At 40.6% G+C, this 21,134-nt stretch overlaps 1 protein-coding gene across 3 annotated transcripts in view; it reads right to left on the bottom strand.

The window, feature by feature from the left end:
- Positions 1-10,317: 10,317 nt before the first annotated feature.
- The window catches only part of LOC310922098 (guanine nucleotide-binding protein G(q) subunit alpha), a 222,724-nt gene continuing 211,907 nt past the window's right edge, over positions 10,318-21,134 (bottom strand). For all 3 annotated transcript variants that reach the window (XM_083882438.1, XM_083882439.1, XM_083882440.1), the window contains one exon: positions 10,318-14,926. In XM_083882438.1, the coding sequence (XP_083738564.1) occupies positions 14,736-14,926 (191 nt within the window). In that variant the 3' untranslated portion in view covers positions 10,318-14,735. The remainder of the gene's footprint in view (positions 14,927-21,134) is intronic.

Raw genomic sequence — 21,134 nt, 5'->3', positions numbered from 1 at the left:
AAATAAATCCGACTTCTTTCCTGTTCTAATTGTTTTTGCAAAGCTTCTACCAAATCTTGCAGGGATTCTATTACTTCTCCCTCTTGATTTCTTTCATGTTCCAATTGTTTTTGCAGGGATTCTATTTCTGCTCTCTCTTCACTTACCCGTTTAAAATGGGTTTCTATGGCTGCCGAAAGGCAAGCCCCCAAAACTGAGCAAAGAATGGTTTTATTTCTGCCCAGTTTATACTTAGCATCATGTTGCAAAGAATATATTCTATCTACAATGTTTTCACACTTAAACCAATTATCTTGTGCCCACTCTTCTCTGGCTGGAGAAGGTCTAGCACCATGCTTTGTTAACAAAGCAAAAAGAATATCCTTATCTTTTGTACTAGAATTTTCACTCATTTTTTTGTGAAGGGACAAAAACCACTCTCAGGGAGGTATTCTTAAAGTTACAAACAATGGCACAGCTAATACTGTGTTTCCCTTCGCTTCCCTGGAATGGGAGAGGAGACCCAGCTGCTTGGGAGGCACTTCTTCACAAAAAAACCTGTTGTCTCCTCAACTACACCAAGCAGCTCAAAACACAGAGTCCCATCTTTTGCACAGTGAGATCGTTTCTGAAATATCCTGATGACAGGGAGTGCTTATTCGCCTGGGTGTATACAGTTTGCGGGAATTTTCCCTCGCCCCCCTTACTTTCTAACAGCGCTCACCGAAGTGGCGTGCTAGGTGCGGCTGAGACGAGGGTCCTTCCCCTTCTACAAACTATATAAAACCCGCAACTCCACAGTCTATCAAGATCCTGTCCGTGACGCCAATTTAATGTCAGGGTCCGCAAACATATGCGGGGAACCTGATGGTTCATTTTGGAGATCTCAAAGCGCAAAAGACACAACAGGGGACAAACCAGTTTGCTTAAACAAAAAATGCACTTTTATTTAGTGCCCACAATGCGATAGTAGGGAGAGAAAATAGAGAATAGTGAGAAAGATAGAGAAAGAGGGGAAGGGGGATTATAGCTACCACGTGGAGAGTCGGAGGTCCTCAAGACGTAGAGATGCCCATAGACGCGATCTTCTCCAGTGGGGTGTACACAAAGGGTGCACGGGATCCGCAGAGTCTTTATAGGCTGGTCAGGAAAAGGACCAAGGCGAGTGGAATGGAGCCAAAGAGGGCACTGGGCCAGTGCAGGCACCTGCGTCAAAGTTGGGTGCTCAGGAACAAGCGGCAAGCTGTACCCTTCTAGCACGGTCAGTATAACCAGCTCAGTCCACTGTAACGAGCTACTATTGTTCTTGCATTCCATCCTCGTGGAGATGCATATCAGTCCTCGGCAGGCGCCCCACCTCAGCCAGGCCAGGGGCTCTCCCCAGTCTCTTCGGGGGTCTTGGTCTTCAACCATCGGAGACAGTTGTGAGGCATAACACATCCTCGGACAGACTCTGACAACATCTTGTCGACATTAAGCCCTTCCCCACCGCCAGCCCAGGCCGAGCTGGGGTCCGCCAGGCTCCTGGAGCAGCTACAGGCTGGGCCAGGCCAGCTCTACTGTGTGGTCTGGTGGGGGCTGGGTTGAGCCCCAGCAGCTGCCAGGCAGGAGGAGGGGAGACCATTGATTGCTGAGTCTTAGCCTGGCTGCTGAGATTCTGCCTAGCTGCTTCACCCCTCCTCCCCCAGTGCAGCCACCAAAAAATCCTCCACCGTAAACAGCTCCTGCCAATGCTCAGCAGAGATCACGGGACCAACAGTGAGAGGTAAATTCCTGATGCAAGGCCTGGGCAAGATTAACTGTTTCAGTGCTATATAACTCCCTAAAACAGATGAAGCTTATAAACATCAATCTTCTCCTGAGTCAGAGGAAAAGGAAGGGTAAAGACATGTAAAGAAAACAACATGGAGACACCAAGGTCAGTGAAGAAGGAGTCAAATCCCAGATGGGAGGAAGATGAGGAGATGCCTTAGTCTTGGACTGAAATTCTTTTGTAAGGCCATGATGATGGACTGTGATACACTGGAATATCCCTGTAATTCATGAAAAAGCATGGAGGGATGGAGTGTTCAAACTGTAGACATGATCAAAGACATCCATGCTGAAGCAAAACAGATGTTGAAGTAGCTGTGATCCAAATGAGAAGCTTGAACAGAGAGAGATAACAGTGATGAAGACCCTTTGCTCCCAGGGATGAAGAAGAAGAAAACCTCTGTTCCCAGAGATGAAGATGATCTCATAGATGTAGAAAAACTTTGCTTTTGAACAGCTCATCCTTAAAAGCGTACCCCATTAGCCAAAGAGAAAGCCCATGAAAACAATTGTGAGGAAAGCCATAAGTCGAGGGGAGGGATTTTCACATGACGAACAGATTTCCATATCCCGAGTGGCTGATTCAATGTGACATTGAAGTGAGAAAAGAACTGTTTCTTGCGGAGAAGTCTCCATGGCATGGCAAGAGAGACTCCTGTCCCTAAGAGAACTGATGAAAGACTATTTTAGAGGTGGTAAACGGACTGAAAGTCCCAGGTTTTGTCTCTACATTGTCAGTGGGAAAGAAAAGAAGGTTGTGGGGGGAGAAGTATTCTGAAGGTTTTATTCTGATTCTTATTATTTTTCATTTCATTATGTTAATAAAGTTTTCTTTATACCCTTTAATGTTTGAGCCTACTTTGCTCTTCTCCTAATTCTTATCTCACAGCAGAAAATGAATAATTAATTCTACTAGGTGCATTAGAATTTTGCCAGAATTAGACCCACTACATTATTTGATGCACTGGCTGGGAAACTCAAATTGGCAAACCAAAACCACTACAGAAACTAAGTCTCTTTGAATAAAATGGCTCAAACTCAGAAAGGTTTGAAATATACCCAAAAACCTTAATTAAAACCTAACGAGGTTAGATGTTGGTGCCAAAAAATATTGGTATGTTTTAATTAATAGTAAAAGAGGCAAAGAGAAAGCAAAAGAAAAGAAAAGAAAGAAATAGGAAAAGAAGTGGGGGGGGGGGGGGAGGGTGGGAGCACAGGGACAGAGTGACAGGGACTAAGTAGAAACATATCACTCTTCTGGAGGTCCCAATGACATCTCTTTACTCCCCTTCATCTGGTCTTCCTGGTGGTGAGAGACTCCCCTGCCACCCGCCACCGCCGAAAAGTATGGAATCTCATGGATTAACATACATTTGGGCCAAGTGGGAATGCCCAGGTGCATCCCTTTGGGAAGACAAGTTTCCCACTGTCCCTTCCAACACTGTGTATCTGTTGCATCATGTTGCAGTGCTCTGGTGTGGGATCTGGAGACTCCTTTAGGGGGCCTCTGATGGGCCATGACACTCCCTCTGCTGTCCTTTGCCTGGATGCAGATATTCCTATGGTGAAGGGGCCTCACAGCTGAGCTCCTCTGCACAGTGGAGGATGGGCATTCACTGCCTCTCACCAAAGGCTTTTTACCACACACCTAAAATCTCTCCTCCCCCACTTTGGTGTGAGGATCTGTTCCAGCCTGGCAGCTGATAGCCCTGGGGCTTTGGTCTCCACCACAAAAGTGCTAAGCTTGATCTCTCTGTGGATGCATTCTTTTCCCCTGAGTCTTATCTTCATCAACAAGGAGTCCAGGACTCCATTCAGGATTTTGGTGGTTTTCTCTGCAGCTTTTTAATAGTTTTGCTATAATAGGCAAAAGGTCTTTCATGAAGATGTTTAAGCCATAAATTATAACATTCAGTGTCCAACACTCAACTGTTATACTTTTCCTTTCCTAAAACCAAGCATGATTTGTTTGCTTCAGTCTGAATACCATTGTTATGTTTCTGGGGCATCTTCATTGAAGACTAGAAGTTGCATAGTTGCAAAAGAAGTCCTTTATTGCATCATTATATCAGTCCCATGAAGGCAAAGTTATTAGTGTCCCTAGCAGTACACAGAAGCCTTCTGTCTTGGTTTGAATACACAGGTATCTGCCAAGGAAGATTGGAGTTTCCCTTGGAATATAAGCCCCCCCCCACTCCCCCTTTTCAAATTATTATAAATTTGCAATTAAAAGGCTGTCAGGCAAAGATTTTGGGAATAGGTATAGCAGTTCTTTACTAGGGATATTAAAAAAAACCACAAAAAAAAAAAAAACAAAAACCAAAAAAAACACAAAAAACCAAAAAAACCCCAAAAAAACCCCAAACAAATGTTGTAGTACAAACGAATAAGCAAACAAACAAACAAGGAATCCCAGAAAAAAACCCTGACAGAGTCACAAATACAACCTGATGCCCTGTTAGTCAGGGTGTTGGAAACAGTCCAAAGTCAGCCCTCCTGGAGTGGCAGATGTGGTCCTGTTGGAAGCAGAGATGGTCCTGTGGAGCCAGGGGTCCTGAAGAGGGTCTGGTCTTCCTTTTGGAGTCCCGTGGCAAACACCGGAGTGCCTGGTGATACTTGTGGCTCCTTTTTATCTAGGTAGGAATGGTTTGCCTTCTGCTCCCAGGTAGAGCATCTCACAATAGGATGATGAAATGTGTCATGCCATTGGTGAGCTTTAATGGTGCGTTAGCAGAAGATATTCCCATGGAGGTAGTTGAGCAGAGATAAGACACAATACCCCACCCAGTTTTTAACAGCTGGCTTGTTATCAGGGAAGGCAGTTACCCCCTCCCTTCTGGAGTTACAACAGATAAGAAAAAACCTCCCCAGCCGAGCTTTTGGCCATCTCTTTGTTTTGGTCAAGTACTCTTTAAGTATCCAACACTTAGTCTCCTTGGTAACTTAAGGGGAAAAAAATCTTTAAAGTAAAAAAAAGAGGCAAACCTAACCCCCAACACCTTCTAACATAAAGTTTCTGAGTCCCAAGCAGAAGCAGCAGCCACAGCTGCAGTAAAGGCATCAGTAATCTGTGTCCCGTGAGCGTCTTATCAGTAGCAGTCTATGCAGTAACAACAACAGTGGCATCGGTGTTTTTCTGTGTGTGTGTTCTCAAAGAAGTGCATTTTTATTCTATTTTTAGCCAATTGGTTATTCACACAAATTTTCTACATCCTTTCTGGACCAATCTCAAGTTACTATTAATGTGCGAAGACAAATGCAAATTCTTGCACAAATTCTACGCATATAGCTTTATCTGTTCTATCTAAGAATGCATAGCAAGGTTACATTATTTTCAATATATCTAGAGTTTATCTATCTTTGCAAAAGGCAATGCTACTAAACTTTAAACTAAATCTTAGGGCTTCTCTCACTAGCTAATACAGGCACTTAAAATCCTCTATTTATTTAAAAGTAAACTTGCATTTCTACCTCATGTCTGGGTGGATTTATGTATTTTAGATAATCTGAAGGTTCTAATTCAATTCTCACATCTCTGGGCACTCCTGGGTCCGTATGGATTTGGCCCAGAGGGGATTCATACTCCAACAGGTTTAGTCCATATTTACACACTTGTTATTTTTACAGGAGAGCAAAAAAGAGCATTTCTTGTCTTACCATTTTCATTAAAGGCTTTTCCTTTTCTGAATAAAAATAAAATCAAGACCTTTCAAATTGAATAGGGCGATTTTCTCAAGCCAAAATACCTAGTAGCCCAGGAAGTGCTTGAAATGAGGGGCTTAGATACTGCTCAGTGTTCATGGAAATTTTAGGATTAGATTTTAAGAAGAAGGTAAACTTACCTTGTTTTCTAACTTGTGTCTTGGTTTAGGAAGACAGGTGTCTGCCGGGGAAAGCGGGAGCTTCCCTTGGAATGGAGAATGTAAACCTCTTCCCTCCGAATTACTATAATTTTGAAATTAAGGGGCTTTCAGGCAAAGATATGGGAATAGGAATAACAGATCTTTACTAGGAGTATTAAAAATAAAAATGTAGTACAAAAAAAAAAAGCAAGCAAACAAAAAAAAGAACAGAAAACACTGACAGAGTCAGAATACAACCTGACACCCTGTTGGTCAGGGTGTTGGTAGCAGTCCAAATAAGTCCTCCTGGAGTGACAGATGTGGTTCTGTTGGTGCAGAGACGATCCTGTAGAAGAGTGTAGTTTTCCTCTGAAGGTGCAGTGGCGATGAGTCCAGTCTTCCTCTAGGAATCCAGTGGAAAAACAGGCTGTCCTGGTGTTCCGGATCTCAGTTTTTTATCCAGGTAGCAATGCTTGGCTCTTCCTGCTGGGTGGAGCATCTCACAATGGGATGATGTAATTTTATCAGTCATGCAGTGAGCTTTATTGGCCCATTAACAGAAGATATCCCCCGGAGGGGGGATGGGTTGTGGAAGAGATAAAGAACACTGCCCCATCTGGCTTTAACAGCTGGCCCATTAACAGAAGACACTCACCCCCTCCCCCCCAGAGTCACAAGGAATGGGTCATAGAAGAGAAAAAAACCACTTCCCCAACCAGTTTCAACAGATAGTAATAGAATACATACTTTTGGTTACACCTTGCATTGGAACCCAAGACAACTTGTAAGCCCTTCTTTTGGCCACACACTTATACATCTTCCCTTGAGTCAACTTGGGATGTTTGAGCCACTGATTAGCCAAACTGGATCAAAAAAACCCCAGAAAATTAGAGTTCTAAACTAGTCAAGCAAGAGTAACAGAAATCAGGGGGCTGTTTTTACCCATTTTACTGGTTTGCCAGGTACCAAGGGCTTACAGAAGGGACAGGGAAAAGTACAAAGTAGCTGAGACCCAGAAACTGAGGAGGAATTAGAGAGTAGTTCATTTTGGCAGCAGAGCTATGAAATTGTGTCAGTTGTGAAACTTCTCTGTCACTGATACCAGAAGAGTTCATAAAAACAGTAAATTGCATATTTTGTGGCAGATGAAGCATTCTCTGTTTGCAAATACTCTGAAACTGCTAGGTGTTTGGGACAGTATAGTACAAAATGGTTTGACAGTCAGGTCATATGAACATAGTATGTGATGTAAGTTTATGTCACATTCTCTTGATTTGGCACAGTCTGATTTTTGGTAGTGGGGGGAGCCACAGGGGTAGTAGCTTCTGTGAGAAGCTGCTAGAAGCTTCCATCATGTCCAAGATAGCCAATCTCTGATGACTCTGAAGATAGACATGCTGCTGGCCTCAGAGAGGTTGGTAACACCTCTGTGATGACATATTTAAGAAAATCAAAACAGCATGCACACATATTTTTTTCAAGGGTAACGAAGCACCACCTTTGGGGGCCATCCCCGGTGCACCGTGCAGCAATGCGCCACCACAGCCACTGCCATCTCAGTGCAGCCCACAGCGAGCCTTGCCTGCCTGCCCACCTTCAGCCAGCCACACTGTGGGCGAAAAGGGCAGGGGCAGTGGCAGAGGCTTCCCCTTCCAGGCCCCCCACAAGAAGAGAGGCATTAAATAGCACCATGACCAGCAGTGGAAGCATGACAAGCAAGACCTCGATGTGGAACCTAGACGAGATCAACTTTCCGTACTGTGGGATCTTGAAAGAATCTTTGAATTAGTGCAACTTGTTGACAATGGTACCTACAAGCAACATTTTTTCTTCTAGTAGGAGAAGAGGAGGAAGTGAGAACATGTGAGGCAAAACAACAGGATGACACCAAAGTCATTGGAAAAGAAAGAGGGGGATGAGGTGCTCCAAGCATCAGAGCCAAGATTCCTCTGCCAGCTGTGGTGAGGACTATGGTAAAACAGTCCCCTTGTAATGCATGAAGTCCACAGGGGAGGCAAAGATCTACTTGCAGCCTGTATGAAAAGTGCTCTTGCTGGAGCAGGTGGATGCCAAGAAAAGCTGTGATCCAGTGGGAGACCTGAATAGAGAGAGAGAGGGCCCCTGCTTGCAGAGATAGAGAAGGAGAGCTCTTGCTTCCAAACTAGAGCAGCCTATCCTTAAAAGACTGCACCCCATGGACAAGTCACCCATGCCACAACATTTTTGGGAAGATTGTTTGCCCATGGGAGGGACTCCATGGCATAGCAGAAAAAAGACTCCTCTCCCTGAGTGAATAGAAAAGGATCTCGAATGATGAACTGACCAAAACCCCCATGCCCTGTCTCCCTGCACTGTCAGTGGGAGGGAGGGGCTGGGGGGGAAGGGTGTTTTAAAGGCTTATTTTACTTCTCATTATCTTCCTCTGACTCTGTTAATAATAAATTTACTTTATACCTTTAAATTTGAACCCTTTTTCTTCCAGTCCTTATCTCAAGTCATGAGCCCTTAGTTAATTTTTTTCCCTCTTCTCTACTCAACTATATCAGGAGAGAGTAAGCGAACGACCTTCATGAGTGCCTGGCGTTTTGTCCAGTGTCAAACCTTGACACACATCTATGCACAATTTATCACATAAATACAGTTTCAGCATCTATTTCACATATCTAAATATCACAACTTGCACTTGCATTTTTGTTGATGTTATTTTCACTGAGACATAAAGGTAAAAGAAATCCTTCCTCATTGATCCCTCACCTTTGCATTCTGCAACAGAAGTTCACTGAAGTCCTTACTTAGGAAAAATATTTGCATTCCAAAAATCTTATTTAAACTTGTAATCACATAATAGAGAACAGTCATTTTTCCATGTGTCCTGAAATTATGTTTCTTCAGTTGTAAAGATGTCAGATGCAATGATTGCTGCTCAAGTATGAGTCAGAATCTTGAAAAGCAATATGTAGGCCTCTTTCTGTTTTTTCTATCACTTAGGCAAACAAAAAGATCAAAGAAACAGTCTGCTTTTGCAGAACTATTGCAATCATGCAAAATGCTTCAGAATTTCACTTAAGAGCCTACAAATTCTGAATGCTTTCTATTAATAAAGATGCAGATGGTTATTTATTTTCCCCCATTTTTCTGAGTTTCTGTTGTACACAAACAAAAAAAAAATTAGTAATAATGTCAAATAACTGTATTCACTGTACTGAACCTAAAATGTTTTGAACTTTCTGACTGTAATAAGGATATTCAGGAAATGTTAGTATATGGAAAGTGAGGACAGAGCACATATTGTTAAAAAACTAATGGGGATAATACATCTATACAATATTGTCTTGGTTTGAAAGACAGGTGTCTGCCAAGGGAGGCGGGAACCTCCTTTGGAATGGAAAATATGACCCTCTTCCCTCCAACTTATTATAACTTTGAAATTACAGGGCTGTCAGGAAAGATATGGGTAAAGGAATAACAGTTCTTTACTAGTGTATATATATAGATATGTATAATAAGGCAAACAAACAACAACAGCATCAACAACAAACAGAAAAAAAAAAACAAACCAGAGGCTCAATAACAGCCTCATCTTGGCAGTCAAGCACTTTCCCCTTTGGTGTAGTTATGGTCAGAACCACCAGGGGTGCTGTTGGCTCCTGGTGAGGCTGGGCAGGTGCAATGATCGTCCCGCGACTACAGGAGGCACTGTGGCACCAGCTCAGTCACCTCTCTCCACATGGCCAATAGTGGGCGAGCCAGAAGAAGAGAGAAAAGGGGCTTCCTGTACAAACTCACAGGGGCAGTCAGTCCCAGTGCCCTTCAGATGGCGAAATGGACTGTAGTAGGAGCCTCAGAAGCAGCAAACTGGAATGGTAGAGGCGGGCACACCCAAGATGACAAAGTGTAGCACAGGCTCCAGGGCCATGCCAGAAGCTGCAGGGCAGCTGAGTGTTGGATTAAAATGTAGCAAGAAGCCCTGAAGCAGCAGCAGAAAACAGCAGGGCTGGGCAGGGAATCACTCCCCTGGATAGCTCACTGGTGATGGCTGGTCTCAGGGTCGGGCCACACAGAGGGGTGGCCCCAGTGAGCTCCTGGGGCAGCATGCACTGGCTCTGGGCTCCCAAGCAAGCAGAGGAACAGAAAAGCAAGCCAGTAAGTCCAGTCACAGTGCCAAAGGAGAAGAAAAAAAACAAGTAAAAACCACAAAGCAACAGTATTTCTGGTAAGAGGCACTGTGCCATGTAGCTGCTGAGATGAATTGCCTCACCAGAAGGAAGCAACTCCTTGCCCCTGGGCTGGGTCTCACCCATTGTGATACTCCCGGAGCTGGGGGGAGGGAGGGAGTGACCATTTCTGGGCACAAAAAAAACCCCCCAAAAATAGATTTAGGATAAAAACCATTCCCAAGAAAAATATTTGTCAAAAGAAAAGTTTTGGGAGAACAAGCCCAAATATATTTCAGAACAGCTAAATGTCAAGGAATGAAGAAGATACTATAGTACAAAGCTATGGTGAAAACTATTGTATTTTTAACCAACACGACTGTTGAGGAGCAGCATTTATGCATTAGTTTTTTAAGCAGAAAAACAGAAAACCACACCCTATTTTTGTCCTCCAAACAATACACAATACATGCATTTAAATGACACTTTAGAATAACAAATATGATCTTTATTTTGTTAAACATTGCAAGTTTAAAAAAGGTATCTGACACCCCTTCCAATATATTGGCCAAAACAAAAAGGTTTTTCTGCAGCATGATAAATAAGAAATCCAGCAAGACTTAATCTTAGACCATCATTTGATAGAAAAACCCCCAACACCATGAAAACAGCAATCTCATTCTTATTACCAAGAGTAAGATTGATCTGGTTGAATTCCCTTGTATTTTTGACACTACCTTCAACATCAACTTTGCCCAAATGATTCTTTGATTCCTTTTTTCCTGCAACATAGCTACTGTGAAAAAGCTCAAGTAAAAGTTACAGTAAAATCCCTGTAACTAGATAAACAATGACCCTCAATGGATTACTGATTACATGGAAATGTTCGTTTTGACTGATAAGTAAAATTGTAAATTAAAGCAATACAGCAACAAAAAAGAGTAACTATCAGTGGTTCTTTTCAAACCAAAACACTGTTTTTCATGATCTCTACTAAACTAGCAAATTGGACAGGGACATACAACCTTAGTTGTTTATGTCCAGAGAGGGACTTTATCTGCAGAAGTGTGAACATCTCAAATAACCATTAATTATCTACAACAGGCCATTTTAATTTCCTTACTTGTGACACTCTCCAAAAGATTTAATTTATTGATTTCTTAACTAGAGGTAGGTAATTTGTAGGCCTTGTTAATATACTGTGCACACTTCATTAGTTTGCTAATGTAATGCAGGATAATCATGCACAGACTTTCAATACCAGAAGCACATATAATAAATTATTTGGGCATTATTTTTCTTTTCCACATGGGTTAACATGTCTCTGCTTTCTCCTATTATTTCATTATTTTGTGAAGAATGCATAACAAGGGAAGGATCATTAAGCTGAGCAACCACAAAGTCTTGTATCTCAACCAAAAGCTCAGTCTAGCAATATCTTCATTTGCAGCCCTTTTATCACCTTTTAAAGTTTTTGCAAATCATGCAGGTAGTTCTGACTGATAACCAGCATGAAACCTCCACTTTCAAACTTTAAAAAGTGCTTCACAATCATGTGGCAGTATGATTTAAAACTACAGGTTACCTTGAAAATCAAGTCTGAATTATAAAAAGTAAACTGCCCTTATAGCTTCATCATCCTATATATGTAAACAAAGTGCTAGTTAATTAGTGAAAAAAGCAAGTTTAAGTTTTTTGTAAAACATATTTACAGCTTTCTTGTACGCCTAGAATAGTTTCCCAATGTTTTCCTCCTCCTCCATTTATGACATTCAATGAAACAATGTAATTTTGCAAAATTAAAAGGATTCCTGTCTTATTTTTGCCTTCAGCTTCGTTAGAGGCACATACTTCTAGACTCAAGCACTATAATGCATAGTGGAAATCACCAATTAAAACAGCAATGGAATATACTGCAAATGAGAACATCTGTCATTTAAAAATGAAATGTTTTTGTAAACAGTCACACTGCAATGCTATGTTAGGTGAATCATGAAAGGCTTGCATTAGCATGCTGACTATATATTTCAGAATATGTTTAAATGATCTAAACATTGTCACAGGTTCAACTCAAAATATACCAGAAGTAGCCCAGTGGCACACACATTTGAATTATATATTAATATATCTATAAAGTGTGAGTAAATTTTTGGTTTGTTTTTATACAAAACGTTTTTATATTAAAACTTAAAACCCCATACACCTCCCCAATATCCCATAAAAAAACCAAACCCAAACCTTCATTAAACAACACTGACTTTTTTTCCCCCTACAGTTCTATTTATATCACTAAATCCAAGGTGGCCAATGTATTCACAGGCTGAAAGAAGGGTTATTATCACACACTCCAGAGTCAATGGTTAAAACAGAAGATTTCTTATGTTTATAAGTAAGATCAGGGCAAATGTTATAATTACATATATAACAAGAACAACTGTTCTGGTGATACATTTAGAATGTCAGTGTCACTTTTTATAGCCTTCAACTACGTGCTTTAGCTTTATTAAACAAATTTTTTCAACTCCTTAAAATTTTTAACATTGGCAACTTTGTTGTTGCTAGATCTAAGGTTTCTGTAATTTCTGAATTAATGTTTAACTGATCTGATGGTTTTATTATATTTTTAGGGAAATAACCTATACCCATTAGTACTTATGTTCAATGGTTTGAAATGTCTCTAAATTCACTTTTCTAAAAAAGGCTATTAGAAAGGTAAAATTAACTGAAGTTGAATCTACCAAATGCAAATTGACATTTAAGATGTTATATTCTAATCCTAGATATAACGGCATAAATTCTTCTAACAAAAACAGCTTCTACATCTGTATAAAACCCTGGCAAGATTTAAGCATTGTTTTGATTATGAATGTCCTCTGTGTGTCTCCAATTTGCTTTTACTCAGGAATGTTCAAATGATTCTATATAGCACAATGCTAGTACAATTCTGTAGTATGATAAGCTTTTTTGTTGCTTTTTAAATAAAACCAACAAATACCTAGTCAGGAATTAACTGAAAAAAATTACATTCTTCTCTTAAAAAAGTAAATAAAATAACATTATTTAAAATGTGAATCAGCTATAAGACATTATACAATTACATAGATACATATCAAACACAGCACATTCAATTAGCCAAAAATTAATGAATATAAAGCCAATATGGATGCTGGCATATATATGTATGTACAATGATTATAGCATTCATAATTGCACTATACCTACAATCAGTCTCCAATTATAAGGTGTTTTATGAGGGAACAAAAACTAGCAATTATTCTTATTAATGTTGTTTTAGAGTGGGGAGTACCAAGGATGAAAAACATCTCATTAATATTTATTGTTACCTTTGTTACTCAAGTAATAAGAGATTGTTTTTCCACCTCTCCTTTCTGCCGAGAGGCAGCAACTCCTGTGATAAGTGCACGCTATTGCTACTTGGCAATGTAAGTAATTAAATTATATCTGACCTCAGAGTTCTGTGTAGCTTGCTAGCAGTCATGCACCTGGTAAAAAAATACCTTTCCACCCAAGCTGCTCATTGATGGGTGCTACATTTTTGTTATTCAAATTTTGCATGTTTAAATTTCAAGAGTGATTTACATTAAGAATTCTTTCTAAAGAACAACAAGAGAGACTATTTTGCATGAAACCTATAAAAAGTTTGTGAATAGGTTAAGAGGCAACCTTATCAAGAAAGGTTTCTGAATGTGATCATTCATCAATAATTTTGTGCTGTACAAAGGTGCTTGATATTATTAGAGAAAACATTGTATGCAATCACATGCCATCTCTCGCATAAGGAGAGAATTAAACTGTCTTCTATACATGTATACTGAGTAGCATATTCACTCACACTGTTGTTTTTTGCATTAGAAAATGGAACACAATAAAAACAGGAACATAAGAGTTAAAACTATGTTCGTCATTCAGCAGTTGACTCAATCAGGTCAATTCCCAATCTATTAGTTTGGCATTTCAATCACTATCTTATGTATCAAATGTATTGGTTTCATAAAAAGCCATATTTGGCAAGATTTTATACAACAAATTTTTTTTTCTACCATGGAAAAACACTTTAAAAGAGCTCTAACTTAAGAAAAAATGCACACAACTGAAAAATAAACCCCTATCCCTGTTTCAGGCTGTAGCCACTGGGGAAAATGTAGTGTCCATGACATTTCTACTTGTCATTAGTGAATAAAGAAAAAAATGGCACATGGCAATTAAAAAGAGATTCTATGATATTCTATGAACATCTGAGGTTTATGTCTTTAATTATTTCCTTGCTGTCTTCTATGCATCTTTCTGAACTGTGAAAGTATGCTTAAATTCTAAATCCATACACAACTATTTATTTTGCATTTCCCAATATTCTAGTCTCACAAGTGAAGACAGAATGAGAACACTAATTTTAAGAATTTAAAAAATCATACTATCAATACTGTTGATCCATCAGAGAAAGCACATTCTGTAAAACTTCAATGACTGATCACTTCTGATGATAGTAATTTTCTTGAACAAATCACTCAACAGAAAATATATTATCAAGGAATGCAAGGGGTGAAACGGCCATTGTACTTTTAAAACATAGAGGGGGAGAAAGGAGGGAGAGAAAGGGTCAGGGAAAGAGGAACCAGCTTAATTTTGCTTCAATAGCAAAAACCTGCTATCCTTTGTGAGTGTATGATTGAGAATTTAGAAACCACTGAGTCACAAGATTTTGCCTAAAAAATAAGAAAATGTACTGTGAATGTACTTCAGCATATTTTGGTTTTCCTCCATATAGTTTAAATAATATCATAATATTAACTAAAAAACTCTGTGAACATTCTCAGAGTGCAGGCCAGCAATAAATTAGTATTATGCAACTTGTTTTCACAGATAATACAGTCCCTCTTGTGCATCTTCAGTCATGCAAAGGTGGTCTTGGAGGGCCTCTTAGGCACAGTTAGACCAGGTTGTATTCCTTCAGGTTTAACTGTAGAATCGTGTCCTTGACAGCAGCAAAGACAAAGCGTATATTCTCTGTGTCTGTAGCACAAGTGAAGTGGGAGTAGATAATTTTGTCACTGTCTGGATTCAGGTCTACAAACATCTTCAAGATGAACTCTCGTGCCGCTTGTGCATCCCGTTGTGGTCCTGATAATTAAGAAGAAAAAGTCAGTTTCTCCTAAACTCAATTCAGTATTTGAACTTATTTAGAGGGGAACCTCAGGAGCAGAAACCAGAAGAAAGACTCAGACTGTTATCCTTGTATAAGAGAGGAAGGGAAAAATTTTACTAACAAATACTACCATATACTGTTTTTTCCCCGTAGGGACCATTAAAAAATAAAAACAAGGAAATTCCAGAAGTTGATAATAGAAGAGCTGTTCTTTTTGTGATGACTATCCTCTTTCTTCCATAAGGTGTTAAAAATGGAGAGATGAACTTGATGACCCCACAAAATGAACAACAGAAGAATTAGTTGCTTTATACTCATAAATATATTAAAAATGAATAGATTTGGCCCATTTTCAGTCTACTATATTTAAACTATACTTAAGTACATTCTTCTAAAATGTACATAATCAAGTTACATCTTAAACTGGTCTGAAACTGTCCCCAACAGAATTTACTTAAGTGTAGCGGGTTTGGTTTGCTTTCCTCACATGAGGCACCAATTCCAATTTCAAATCACCATATTTAATGATAGTAAAATATACATGCTTGCTAGTTAAAGCTGTTCAATTGCAAAACTTAATGTTTTAACAAATCAATTTTCTAAATTATATATAACAATTCTATAAAATTTAAGCAAAGTCTGTAATTCTCAGAACAACCAAACTGCATATTCTGCTTTGCATAAGGCAGAAGGCAAAATAATGACTTCCAATCTATAAGAGTGAGAATTGGTTCCTGTTCACAGCCAAAAGAGCAGTACAGAACTAGGAACATAAGCCACAAGTTATTTTTTCCTATACTGTATATACATATATTGTTCCACTGCAATTGTCATAGGCCATTATTCCATTGTCCTCCTGTTTCTGCGATGTGTTTTTCTACGGAACATGTATGTTTGCTGTGCCTCTTCCTCCTATCTCCTCATTAGTTATGGTTTTCTTATATGACAATATAAATACCAGAACTCAGCTGTTATATAGTTCTCTCCTTCAATGGTTATTAAATCTGTACTTAGGAAGTTAGTATGTGCCTGCATAACTTTCAATGACTGCACAATAAAACTTATTTTTAATATTTAAATACAAATTTAAGCATTTCTAATTTGGATAAATGCAAAAATTAGGTAACGATGGAATCACAAAAGATAAAATACTTTCTGATATCTATTGGTTGCAAAGCCTTGTGGAAGGAGAACATGATTCTACAATATCTTGTATACACATGAATATGTATGTGTATATATATACACACAGACACATTTTCTGAGATTTAGAGAAGGACATGTAAACAATAATTTCTCTGAACTAGGACAAAGAAGACTTCAAAATTTTTAAAATTTCTAAACACAACAGATTCTAGCCTTTAGCTTCATCACATATTCTATAGAAACAGCAGCAAAATTAATTTCCCTATTTTTTTTTACTCTTAAGAAATTTAAACATTTGTAAAGGATACTCCAACACTTTCAAAGACAATGATTTCTTCAAAATAAGATATTTATTGTTTTAATCAGCTTCCTAGAATTTTGTTAAACAATTTTACAGTGAGTAGGCACAGGCAGGTTTGTTCCTCTTTTAAAAACTACTGCACTATTTAAAGTCCATATCCAAATTTTGCTTGCCTAATAACATGTCTGGTTACTATAATGTAATTCAAATTTTTTTTGACTGGAATTCAAGTACAGAAAACTGAGATTAAAAAGAAAGTTTGCCATCTCAGGTATTTAGAAAAAGGGAATGAACCAATGCTAGATTTACAACGCTTAATGGTTACAATCTAAATAATCTTGGAAAAGAATTATAATACAAATCAGTAGGTTTCTTGACTATAGCTCCCTTGCTCCCTTTTTAGCAGTCTTAAAAGGGTTTCTCTATATGATAGTCAAGTCCTGTATAAAAAGCACTACAATTTAGCTTGGCTACATTAACTTGTAATTGTCAGCATTTATTTTCTTTGAAGACTCTGGAGGGGAGTGTGGTCCCACAGATAGACATTTTTTAATTCTTTCCTTCCCAAACATGGCCACTTTTTGTCTTTTGCCTCACTTCCAGCACTTCATTCCGGTCTTTGAGTTGGTCTTTTAGTATGATCTGTGAAAGCATATCCTCATGTGATACTCTGACCCTTGAGCACATCTCAGTCTCTCATCCAATGTTGTTATGACATACTGTGCAGTACAACTGCTTAGTTTAATCAGTCCAGTTTGCCATCCTGGTTACCATTTCTCATCCCTATGGTACTTTCTCCATTGTACTACCCACATGGGAAAAGTGATCCAGCTGAAAAATACCTAATTCTGATGAGTTCTCCAAATGTGTCCATCTTCAACATCGCCAAATAGGGTGTTGGAACAGCAGAGAGGGACACACAGTGATCTGTGAAAACCAAAGACTTTGCAACTGTCTTGGTTTCAGCTGGGATAGAATTAATTTTCTTAGTAGCTGGTTGTAGTGTCTGACTGAGATAGAGTTCATTTTTTCTTAGCAGACTTCACAGTGTTTTGCTTTGCATTGGTAGTTGGAAGTGTGTTGATAACACACCAGTGTTTTGGCCCAGCTGAGCAGCACTGTCCCTCTAACATTCCTTACCCTCATCAAGAGGCTATGAGTGGGAAAGATCCTGGGAGAGGACACAACCAGGCCAGCTGACCCAATGTAACCAAAGGGATATTTCATACCATATGACATCAGCTCAGATAGAGAAGCTAAGGGAGAGAGGAGGAACAGGGACATTCATTATTCTACAATGTTTGCCTTCTGGAGCAACAGCTGCATGTGCTGAAGCCCTGCTTCCTGTGAAGTGGCTGAATATCACTCACTGATGGAAATTAGAGATTAACTTTTCCCTTTGCTTATGTGCACTCAAACTTTCACTTTTCTTTTTTTGCTTTAGTAAACTGCTTTATCTCAACCTACTAGCTGTTTCCCATCTTATTTTCTGTGCCCAGTACCACTGGGAAGGGGAGTGATAGAGCAGCTTGGTGGGAACCTGGCATCCAGCCAAGGTAAAACCACTACACTGCTACAGTCCTGTGTTTTAGATTCAGTATGAGAATAATGCTGATAACACACTGATGTTTTGGTTGCTGCTGAGCAGTGCTTACCCTAAGTCAAGGCCTTTTTAGTGTCTCATACTCTGCCAGTGAGGAAGTGCACAAGAAGCTGGGAGGGAGCACAGCTGGGACAACTGACCCGAAGTAGCCAAAGGGATATTCTACACCATAAAACATCATGCCCAGTATATAAACTGGGTGAAGTTAGACAGAAGGGGCCAATCATTGCTTGGGGATGAGATGGGCATTAGTCAGTGGGTGATGAGCAACTATATTGCGCACTAACTGCTTTTATTATATATCAATTGTTTTTATTTTGTCCTTTTCATTAATATTATTATTATTATTATCATCATTAGTATTATTACTATATTTTACTTTACTTCAATTATTAAATTGGTTTTATCTCAAACTATGGGTTCTGCCTTTTTTCTGATTCTTCTCCCCAGGCAGGGAGGAGTGAGTAAGCAGCTGTGTGATACTGAGTTTCCAGATGGGAGTAAACCACAAGTCATCCATTCCATCTTTCCACTATAAGAAATCAAAATAAATAATAACATTCTTTAAGGGGTTAAGTCCAGCAAGATCTGCAGAATTAGACACTTAAAAGACTTTCAGGTCTGGCCTACTGGCTATGGCCCTACTTGACCATAACCTTTTTTTGTTTCCCTTACCCATGGTAAAGGAGAAGAGGGTTTCTCTGAGCTGACTGATTGAAAATTTGACAACCTTCTATGTTGAAATGACTGGCCTATTAGATGAGGGGAGAGCAGTGGATAATGTCTAGTTGGACGACAGTAACTAGTGGGGTACCCCAGTGGCCAATACTGGATCCAGTCTTATTTAACATCTTCTTTAATGATCTGGATATAGGAGAAGACTGTACCCTCAACAAATTTGTTGGTGACACAAAACTGGGAGGAGTGACTCGATCCAGAGGGACATTAACAGGCTGTACAGATGGGCTGACAGGAACCTCATGAACTTCAACAAGAGCAAGTGCTAAGTCCTCCACCTGAAGAGTAACAAACCTAGACACTAATATATACTGGGGGCCACCCAATTAGAAAGCATCTTGGCAGAAAAGGGACCTGAGGGTCCTGGTGTGCCACAGTACAGCCAGTCTGTAGCTGGACAAGATAAATCTTGCCATAACACAAATCCAATTTGGCTAGCCTAGTTTGTTCTAGAAAAGAAGTAGAACAAGTCCCTGGGTGAACAATGATAGGATAGATTTGAGCTCAAGACCTCAGCCAACCCTGTCAAGCCTAGATGCAGAAACACCACTGGACGGAGATCTGGGTGGAGAGAAATCCCAACCAATAGGCTATTTAAAGCCAGGAAAATAAAATCCCTTATAAAAGAGGTGGCCATAATAAACCCAGTGCTGTTTGTTGAGGACGCTTGGTGAGTTTGTGTCATTTCTGTCTCCAACCAATGACCCATAATGTAATATCTGGTGATTCCCGACATGAAGACAGCAGCTATCCCATGAGCAGAATGGAGGGAGACAGACAAAATGTGCGTTAAGAGCCGCAAACTAGCAAAAAGCTGGAAATAATCAAGAGGCGTGCGAAAAGAGTTGCCCAAAATATCTAGAGAGCAGAGCTATTTGCAGTGGAAAGCTGCCAAAAATCTGGATTCTCCTTTGTATATACCCCCTTTAAATAGAAGAAAAACCCCACAGAAGACATGAGTGGATTTGTCTCTGTGGAGGAACACTCAGCAGTGAAGGCATGGACTAATTTTCTACGTGAATGGGAGATAGATTATGAAGAAGGGACTTTATTAGATTTGATAATATTGACTAAAAACCGTGGGCTAGAACCTACCAAAGAGACTGTGTTAGATATAAATACCTGGACATGGACTGGAAAATATATATTTGATGCATCCACAAAAGGCAACAAAAATGCAGTTAAAATCCTAAGGCCCTGGAAGCTAATATTGAACTTGATAAAGCAGATAAAAACCAAGATGCGTGGCGAGGACCGGGTGCTGGACAAAGCGGCTGCGCTGCACGGCACAGAATGGTCGCCACATGGAGGATTGCTCAGCAGCCCAGGCAGGCAGTGGAACCAGAAGAGACAGCCGAATCGTGCTGGGCTGGTGCTGCAGTGGCTGCTGGTGCCCAGGCAGGTGACATGCTGGATTGCGCAACCCAGCCATGTGCTGCAGCTCCGGAAGGTGGCAGAGCTGGGGGAGGCCACTCAGCACGCGGCGGGGTGGCAGCGCTGGCAGCAGGCACAGCCCCAGTGGGCAGCCAAACTGCAGTGGATGGGGCGCCCTGCGAGACCAGCACGGAGGCAGCTAGCAGAGCCCAGCACACAAATGCCTCAGCAGCGGCTGGTGGAGTCCCAACCTGCAGCAGAGCAGAGGCAAACACAGCTGCAGTGCCTGCTCCGAGATGCTGTGCTGGGCTGAGTTGCCCTCTGGCCTCCCCGGGCTGTTGCCCCAGGTTGAGCCATGCCACCATGACAGCCAAGCACCTCGGGACCATCCCGCAGTGTCACATGGTCCCCAGGGCCGTCTCCCCACCACTGACACCTCATTGCCATGGAAACCCTGACCACCTATACCTGGAGCTAATTGGCTTGGCTGAGAAGCCGCTCCTACAGCCCCACCTCCATTGCCTATGCCTACCTGCCCCTGCATTTTTGGGGAGGGGCCTGAGGAGACATCACTTCGAGTGCCTGGATGTTGAAGCTACATCACACCTGGAAGTGCACTGGAACCAGGAAATACCAACCCCATGTTGCCAGACCCTGTGAACCCCACAGTTGCCACTGCCCCACCAAGTCAGCAGCCAAAGCTTTAACAGCCTGAGCAACCTACATCGCTAATGGATACACAAGACCCCCAGAGAGGGAACCCAAGTCTCCGCCCTGCTACCAGCTCCAGAGAGGAAGCACTCACAGTAATACTGGCATCAGCTCCAGCCTCATCGCTATTCAGATTGGATGCCATTCCCACTTGGGACCTGGTCGTCTTCTGGATGGAGGTAAAATGAATAGCGATTGAAAGTGGGGATATAGAGAGAGCTGAACTAATTTCTGTACCCATGTCTTTGCCATCCTCACAGGACTGGCAGCAGGGGGCGGGAGCAATTGTAGCATTCCCAGTTGAACGAAG

This window comes from Zosterops lateralis (assembly GCF_965231275.1).
Source record: "Zosterops lateralis genome assembly, chromosome: W".
NCBI classification, from domain to species: domain Eukaryota; kingdom Metazoa; phylum Chordata; class Aves; order Passeriformes; family Zosteropidae; genus Zosterops; species Zosterops lateralis.
The sequence above is the reverse complement of the archived record's forward strand: the minus strand, read 5'-3'. Positions and strand labels throughout refer to the sequence as shown.